This window comes from Metopolophium dirhodum, chromosome 3, assembly GCF_019925205.1.
Source record: "Metopolophium dirhodum isolate CAU chromosome 3, ASM1992520v1, whole genome shotgun sequence".
Lineage (NCBI taxonomy): Eukaryota > Metazoa > Arthropoda > Insecta > Hemiptera > Aphididae > Metopolophium > Metopolophium dirhodum.
This window is the reverse complement of record NC_083562.1, coordinates 3,641,036-3,649,994: the sequence shown is the minus strand read 5'-3', so window position 1 is coordinate 3,649,994 and position 8,959 is coordinate 3,641,036. Positions and strand designations below refer to the sequence as shown.

General features: G+C 25.8%; 1 protein-coding gene across 2 annotated transcripts; it reads left to right on the top strand.

Annotated features, from left to right (window-relative positions):
- Positions 1-1,491: 1,491 nt before the first annotated feature.
- LOC132941456 (uncharacterized) lies at positions 1,492-8,301 on the top strand. Of its 2 annotated transcripts, XM_061009519.1 has the most exons (7): positions 1,492-1,960; positions 4,680-4,957; positions 5,394-5,827; positions 6,376-6,556; positions 6,640-6,818; positions 7,530-7,692; positions 7,801-8,301. In XM_061009519.1, the coding sequence occupies exons 2-7, from the start codon at positions 4,684-4,686 to the stop codon at positions 8,262-8,264; spliced, it is 1,695 nt and encodes a 564-aa protein (XP_060865502.1). In that variant the 5' UTR covers positions 1,492-1,960; positions 4,680-4,683; the 3' UTR covers positions 8,265-8,301. The 2 variants fall into 2 exon arrangements, with proteins under 2 accessions (XP_060865502.1, XP_060865501.1); XM_061009518.1 differs by lacking the exon at positions 1,492-1,960 and having other exon boundaries at positions 4,562-4,957.
- Positions 8,302-8,959: the final 658 nt, after the last annotated feature.

The following is an 8,959-nucleotide window of genomic DNA, read 5'->3' as shown; positions in this document are numbered from 1 at the left end:
TAAAGAAACACCCTGTATAGTGATACATCAGAAAATATTTTATAATAAAAGGTTTTATATTATTATTAAATAAATTAATTATATCAAGTAACAATACAAATATAGACATAATAATATAGTCCCATTATGACTATATGGCATTATGATTTATAAGTATATTATTGTTATCGATAACCAAAGTCGCCATTTCGGGAAAAAAATATAAATCCAACAAGCCTAAAAATAAACAAAAACCAATTATCGATATTATGATTTTGTGTGATGTGGTCCTGAAATTGTATCAGTGTTCAGTTGTGAACTTTTGGTTATACACGAATGACACAAACAGTATGCAGTATGCACGTTTATAATTTATTAAAATATAATATACTATATAAAATATAATAACTATATCTATATGACTAAAATGTGTATGCTGAAATAATAAAATATTATATAATTATCCAACTATTTCAACTTATTTATAATCTTTTTCTTTAAATTATATGTTATATTTTAGTATTTTACTAAGTATGTAATACCTAGTACCTATCTATTTAATAAAATATTTAGTGATTATTTATTAAACACAGTAATATTCCATTTCAAACCCACACACACAAATAGTATCTGTTTTCAAGGCTTGATTAAATAATATTAATTCATTATTTTTAGGTATTTATTTACTACTTATTATGTATAGGTAAGGTAACTACTGTTCTTTTTTTTAGAAATGAAAACTTCAATGAAGTTCAATAATATACTGTATAGAGTATAAACATTTTTTCTAGTCAGTTTTGGGTTTCAGGGTTTGTAAGAAATAAAATATGCGTAAAAAAAAATTAACTTTTTTTTAACTTAATAAAAAGTTTAAAAAAAATGTGTATTAACTTTTAACTTTTAACTTATTGTTATTGGTGCATATTAACTTAACTGAGTTAAGAAAAATCATTAACTTGCCCAGCCTTGCATATATATATATATATATATTATGTAGTGACTATCTCAAAGTGTGATATTATTAATTTAATAAAAAATACGACATTTATAGATAGGTACGCTATAGATAGTCTTACAGCGCTATCGTCGACTCGACGTAAAAAAAAAATTATATGCACACATAAATATTATAATATGTGCGGGTATATTAAATCGAGTACGAGTACATAATATTGGTTGGTGGGTAGATGAAACAATGTTGAAATCCGATGAAGTCATAGATCAATCCCAATAATTATCGATAACAACTACGAATTTGATTGGGTTAAGTCACCCGATAACTATACTTAGCTACGATAGTCCGTGATTGTTTTTTCAACGAAATAATACATCTGACCACTATATTTTATGTGAACTATATATATATACAGAAAGAAAAAACTAAGGTGAAATTAACAGAATACATTTGTTAAGTGTTAACCAACATAAGTTTGTTAAGTTTATTATATATTTGTTGTTAAAACAGAATTTTTATTGAATTATTTATATTTTTATTAAATTAACAACTAAGCTTTTATTAAATTAATCACGCCTTATCGAATTAACAAAAAACCTTTTGTTAATGTTCTGAGCATATAATTAAATACAATTTATTATTTTAACAATCATATGTTTGATTTAATATTTATTTTTTTTAAACCAAATAAACGAATTTATTAAATTAACAAATTATATTGTTAATTTAAAGTAACCGCATTGTCATCTATATTTGAATTATTACCAATTTAAAAATAGATATAAATTACTGGAAATCCCATTTTTTTCAAATGTTAACAATCAATTTATTAATTCAACAAAAGCTTCATTAAATTAATAATATTTTTTTTCCGAGCGCATGCGCCAGACTTCCTGACTTCGACATTATCGTACTTTGTTCAACAATTGTATACAGTATAGTTTTTATTTTTTACTTATATCGTGTGATAACTGTGCGTTGTTTTTTGTAATAAACATTTAGTTTCAATCGTGAACAAATCCAACGGTAAGTATTATATTGTATTACATAATATTATATTAACAAAATGAAATGCTTCATTTGTAAATTAAATGTACAATCATTGCCATCGCTCGTTTACCATTATAAGATTATACACGTGTTAGGGCCATTTAATTCATACACTTGCGTGGAGGACGATTGTTCAAAATCTTTTCAAAATCTGAGTAGTTTAAAAAAACACATCCTTAACAAGCACGTGAACCCTGTGGAAGATAACTTTCCTGAAACTACACATTTGCATAGTGGTATTTTGACAGATAGTAATAGTTACAACAGTAATAATTCTGTTAATAATGATGCCAGTAATATTTTATTTGATCAACATAAACGAGCCAAACCAAACGAGGATATCTTTGACACAAACAATTGCATTAAAGAACTACATTTGGGGGCAGTAAAATTTTGTTTGACATTGCATAACAATAATAATTTTTGTAAAAGTGATGTTCAAAACATTCAAAGTAATATTGAAAATAACATTTTAAATCCTATTACAAACTTATTAAAGGGTGTTATTCAAAAGGAAATAAAAGAACCATTACTACTATCTAAATTTACCAAAGTTGTATTAGGGATATCAGATCTTTTTGAGTTTTGTAAAACTGAACATTTGTTAAATAACTGGCTTAAAAGCAATGAACTCATAAGTGACGAATACAAACAGTTTACTATTAACAATGAAGTAAACTTAATTTCTAATAATGGACAAACAGTATATGATGAAGTACTTACTAAGGGAGTTATAATGCCTTTTAAGTTTCAAATAAAAACATATTTTGAGCAAAATAATAACTTAAATACTGCAATTAATAAATACAAAAAACTTATAAGTGATCCTGAATCAAACACCTGCTCCATAACTAACTTTATTCAAGGTTCGTTATGGAAAGAAAAAATAATTACATTTAAAAATAAAATTGTTATGCCTTTTTTTATGTACATTGATGATGTAGAACTTAACAATCCATTAGGCTCCAAATCCACGTGTCATTCATTATCAGCGGTGTATTATAGTTTTCCTCTCAGTGAGCATAGTTCAAAGCTCAATAACATTTTCTTAACAGCCCTTATAAAATCTAGAGATGTAAAAACCTTTGGGAATGATTTATGTTTTAAACAGATAGTTTATGAAATAAACAGCTTGAGTAATGATGGTATAACAATAAACACTCCTACTGGTCCAAAACATGTGTATTTTATTCTAGGTTTACTATTAGGGGATAACCTGGGAATTAACAGTTTATGTGAATTTTCAAAATCATTTTCTGCTAATTTCTATTGTCGATTTTGCAAAGCTCATAAATCTATAATGCATAATTTATCAAAAGAAAATGGTTCTTTACTCCGTAATGTTATAAATTATACAGAAGATCTAGAAAAAAATAATTTTAAACAAACTGGTATTTATAAAGATAGCATTTTAAACCAAATCACCACATTTCATGTTACGGATAACTTTAGCGTAGACATTATGCATGACATTTATGAAGGTATTTGCCATTACAATATGTGTCATTTAATAATTTATTACACAGAAAAAATACAAATTTTTTCTTTAGAAACCCTTAATTTAAGAAAACAAAATTTTGACTATTGTGAACTTGAACAAAAAAACTTATCACCACCTATTGAAAAACATCATCTTCACAAATTTCATTTAAAAATGTCAGCAAGACAAATGATGTGCTTTGTTCATTTTTTTTCTTTGATCATTGGTGATTTAATTCCAGTGGATGATGAGGTTTGGCAATTTTTTTTAATTTTTATTGAAATTATAGATAGTTTATTAAGCCATACGTTTACACGAGATATGGTAAAGCATTTAAAAATTCTTATTGAAAAACATAATTCAGATTATGTTAAATATTTTCAAGACAACTTAAAACCTAAGCATCATATATTGATACATTATCCTACAATTATTCTTAAATCTGGTCCTCCAAGACACTATTGGTGCTTTCGTTTCGAAGCCAAGCATAAGGAGTTGAAAATGTATGCTAGGGCAATAACATCTCGAAGAAATATTTGTTTAACATTGGCAAATAAACATCAATTTAAATTTGCATATTTCATATTAAACCAAAAGAAAAATAGTTTGCTAGTAGAAGCCTTGGAAAAATATAAACTTGATTCAAAACATGTGGCAATTATTTTTGACTTTATAAATGTATCAACTAATAACTATATCAGTTATTCCAAGATTGAATTTCGAGGTACAATCTACAAAATTGGCAATTTTGTCACTTGCTTTAATAGTGAAATTTGTTTATTTGAAATTCTTGAGATAATGTTGTTAAAAAATAATACAGTATATTTTGTTGTTCAGCAAATTCTATTAGAATTATTTGACACTCATTTTAGAGCATACAAAGTTGATATAAATAAAAGTGTCGTTTCCAAAAGTGTTATGAATGTTGATCAGTTCAATTCCCCACCTTTAAATATCAATAAAGTTATTGGTGGTAATCTTATGATTAGGTTGAAAGAATATTTCTAGAACTGGAAATAATCGAATCTCCTAATTTTGTTTTTATTTATCTCATTTTAGTATTAGTATATTTAGGTATAAGATGAAGATGTAGGTACTAATATGTGTAGTATTTATATCTTTCAAGTTTTAAAATTAAATAATTTAATTTATGTAATATGTATATATTTGTGTGCAATTATATTTTGTATTTCTAAATGTATTTTATGGATCAAGTAAAATGCAACACCAAAAAGAAGATTACTTAAATCTATTCAGAGAAAACCTTGAGGATGAAAGAATTTATACAGAGCTTCAGCTACCCTCCTGCTCTTCAATTTCCAATGATGAAAGATTAGTAGAATGTCCGAATATTATGGATAATTTTTCTCAACTATCACCGCCAAGTCATGATATTTCACCTAAGCCTTATCATTTAAGTTTTGAGGATCAAAATATTTTAAAAGATATGTTGTTAGGTTGGAACATGGAATATTTGTATGAAACTTGCTTAGGTTAGTATTATAAATTTAATTTTCGATTAATTTTCGATTAATTTTCATAGCTATAAATATTTAAAATTAAAGTATTGTTTAATACTTGTATAATTAATAATATTAATTACTGTGTAACAAATTGCAAATTATAAAAATAAAAATTCACAAAAGCCAGATTATTATAAGTTGTAATAATTTAAATGGTAAATAATAAATATATTATTTATTGTTCTTTATATTTTATAATATTTGAATTTGATTTTTATATTTATATTTTAAATATTTTATATAACCCTATAATGGTCTATAGGCTAAAACATGTATAGTTACCATTTAAATTTTTGTAATATTTTGGCTCAGGATTTTTATTTTTATAATTGTACACAGTAATTTAAATTATTATTTATAAATATTGACTATTATTTATTTTAATAGAACCATATTTTTGATTTAGCTGAATGTATTGATGTCGAGGCGTTACAATCTATAAGTACTATTGAAGTTGAGCAGCTTTTATCAAAGTATCCAATGGGGGTGAAAATAAAATTTAAGAAAAATCTCAAGCAATTGCAAAACAAACCAGAAGAGGTTACTGTTGATGTAAGGAATACATCAACTGTATCCACTTTATCATTTTCCAACTTACCAGTACAATCAATTTGCCATATATCTCCACAATTTTCTTTACATGATGTCCTTAGTAATAGTTCTCATGGGGTAATGATAACAAACTACTACAAGTCAAATAAAAGTTTAAATGAGTCATGTCGCAGTTTAATGATTGACTTAATAATATCGAGTCTCATTGAACAATCTATCTCTATGTCTGTTGGTCTGGCAGATACTATAGCAAAGACAATTGTTGAAACTTTTACAACGGAATTGAAGGTAACAAAATTAACACATTCAATTTTCAGTTATTTATCTTAAATTCAAAATCATAGAAATGTTTATTTTTAAAATTGTAAAAGTAGTTACTTAACAAGTTGAGCGCCATGAGACCCAATTTTGGTTCACAACTAAATTTTGATGATTGTCAACAGTGATTTTAAAATTTTGTTTTCTATTGCCATGGTATATAAAACTAAAATATATTTTTGTTATTTTGTGATTATATTTAAATGTCTTAGAAATAATAATAAAAATTAGGTTTTTGCTATTCATATCAAAATATAGTGCAGAATCTGAATAAATTAATTTAATGATTAAAATCCTATAAACGAGAACCAATATTGGGTGTTAATTAATAAAAGTGTAATATTAGTGAGATCCTATTGTACTTCTCATGGCAATGTAAAAAATTCAACGAGAACTAAATTTGGGTCTCAAGGCGACATTAGGAAAACTATAAAAACCCATATGGCGCTCAACCAGTATAACTGAAATAAATACTAAAAGTGTACATAGATTAAATATTTACTTACATTTTTATTCAGGAAACATATTTTGTTAGAGATACAGACAATAAAGCGCCAAAAGGGAAACTGTATGCAAAATATTTCAACAAAATAAGAAGTTTGAAAAACCATGGGCTAGTGTCTCAGGGCCCATTAAAAAAACGTAAGCTTGAGAAAAATAGTCTCACCCGGATATCTGCAGCATTCAATGATGAATTAGGTGATGAGTACTATGGACTAATATTTAAATATATATTTGTAAGTTGTTAATTAAATTAATTTGTTTATTTATTAAAATAACAGTGGTTGAAGAAGATCCTGAAAGATATATAAGTCAGTTGAACCATGATGAATTATCATGGCCTGATATAGAAATAATTTGGAAAAAAACTGCAGTGTACAGGCTAAAATCATTAAAAATTTCGGCTACTGATTTACACAATACATGGCCTCACTACAAGAAGCCACTTGGATATAAACTTGTGAGATTTTATAATTCATAAACCTAATTTATAAATTATATTTAGTGATATGATTGCTAAAAATATTTAATGCTTAATCTTTTTAATATTATACTAAAATGTATAAGACAATGTTTTTGTGCCGTAGGTAATTTAAAGTTTGAATGCCTATTGCAGAAATGTATCTCTGTGTTGATAGGGTGGATATCTACAGTGGCGGCTTTAGTCTTCAAAACTCAAAGAGCAAGCTTCATAAACTACCCACCCACCAACTAAATTTACTAGGACCTATGCAATAGTTTTAGGTTCTTCTTTTATTAAATTTTTACAACTTTAACAATTAATAATAGATTGATACACTTTTTTTTAACTAATCTTTTGTTATGATTAAACTTGCACAACTTAAAAAAATGTTTTTCCCATTTTTGGGGCAGGAGCAGGAGCAGGAGCTTCTAGTATTCTTACAACAAGCCCTCGGGTATCCAACAATAAATTGTTACTGTATCAAATTATTGTGTTTAATAAGCTACCTACCTATGAACAATATTATTGATAACAACATACCACTAATTAATACAGTTATACTTATGACTCTGTAATAAGTTTTTAATACCTATATAATAAAATGTATCTTTATTAAAATGTATTTGAAAATTTGAACCCCTTTAATATTTTAGTCATCCTAAGAATTGTAAGTTAGAATTAATATTGGCATATGTCTTACTTTTATAGGTTGACATTGATTTTCAGTGTCTTCAAAAGGAAGCATCAAATATGCTAAACATTTTTGATGACACCAAACTAAAAGTTATTCAAGTACTGAATCAACGGCTGAAAGATCCTTCAAATAAGAAGTTATACAATTATCTGATTGACAACAGTCAAGTAACTGAAAGTAAGTTCAGATCATGATCCATTATTCGTTCATTATTTACCAATATTTTATTGAATTAATGCATATTTTCTTTCATAGAATTAATTTTCATTAATTTTCTATTTTCAGGTTCTAAAAGTTGTATAATATTGTATCTCCTACATGCAATTTTAATACCAACAAACAAAAAGTCATCCACCGACACACAAGGGAAAAAAACCATAGTAAAATATTCAATCCAAGATTCGCAGAACAGTTTTATGATGATAGCGCCAACTGCAGTAGAGGTTGAAGAAATGATCAAGCGAAAATATAATGTTGGCGATACCATACAACCATGTATTATAATTATAGGAACAATTAGGGAACCACTGGAAGTATTGGTTTTTTTTGATAGTATTAAATACAAAGTTTTTTCCCCTATTAAAGCACTAGACATTTGTTTCAAAATTTTCCATGTCTTCAATATAGAATATCCAATTGAATCTATAAATGTATGGCTATTTGTTCAAAAATTATACTATAATATTGTTAACAAATATGACAAACCTTGTCCTTTGGTTAATCAAATTGTTAGTGAAATTAAATTTTGATAAATTGTTTGATTTTTAAAATAAAATTATTTTTAGTCTTAAAAATATCTTATTTTTTCATTACTATAATACCTACCTTCTGTTACATTACCTATATGATACTAATGACGATAGTAGTAAAGTAATAAGGGGTGTTCAGGGGATATAAACCCCTAGAAAGTGTAATATATATATATTTGATACATGTATAATATTAATGTCTTCAAATATCCATCTATATTTTAGTTTATATATAGTGATATATATATTGATGAATCTTCCTCCTAAAAAAAATCCTAAATACGCCACTAAACGAAGGTATGATTTTAAAATTAACAAACCACAATTTTCAAATCAATGGTTAAATAATTGATGATTTAATAAAAAAATATCTTGTTGATTTAATAAAAATTAATTTTTTTTAACAAAATAATTGATTAATTTAAAAAATCATTTCATTAGTAAGCACAATAATTCTAATGGTGTATTATTTCAAAACAACAAAATAATTTGTTGAATTAAACATTAAATTAACAGGGAAAAATGTTGTTAAATCAACAAAATATTAATTTTCATAATAACAAACTCCCTGTTGGACCTATGTCAATCATTATTTTGTTGATTTAACCTCAATTTTTATTAATTTAACTGCGGTATTTCTTTCTGTATATAGTTGAACTGCATACACAGAAAACAATAATATAACTACACAACTG

What these genes read in the sequence shown, in the direction of transcription:
- LOC132941456 (XM_061009519.1), top strand. Translation starts at nt 4,684, where the DNA reads ATGCAACACCAAAAAGAAGATTACTTAAATCTATTCAGAGAAAACCTT. An exon ending in CTTTTACAACGGAATTGAAG is followed by an intron (nt 5,828 to 6,375) that starts GTAACAAAATTA and finishes ATTTTTATTCAG; the next exon opens with GAAACATATTTTGTTAGAGA. An exon ending in CAACAGTCAAGTAACTGAAA is followed by an intron (nt 7,693 to 7,800) that starts GTAAGTTCAGAT and finishes TTCTATTTTCAG; the next exon opens with GTTCTAAAAGTTGTATAATA.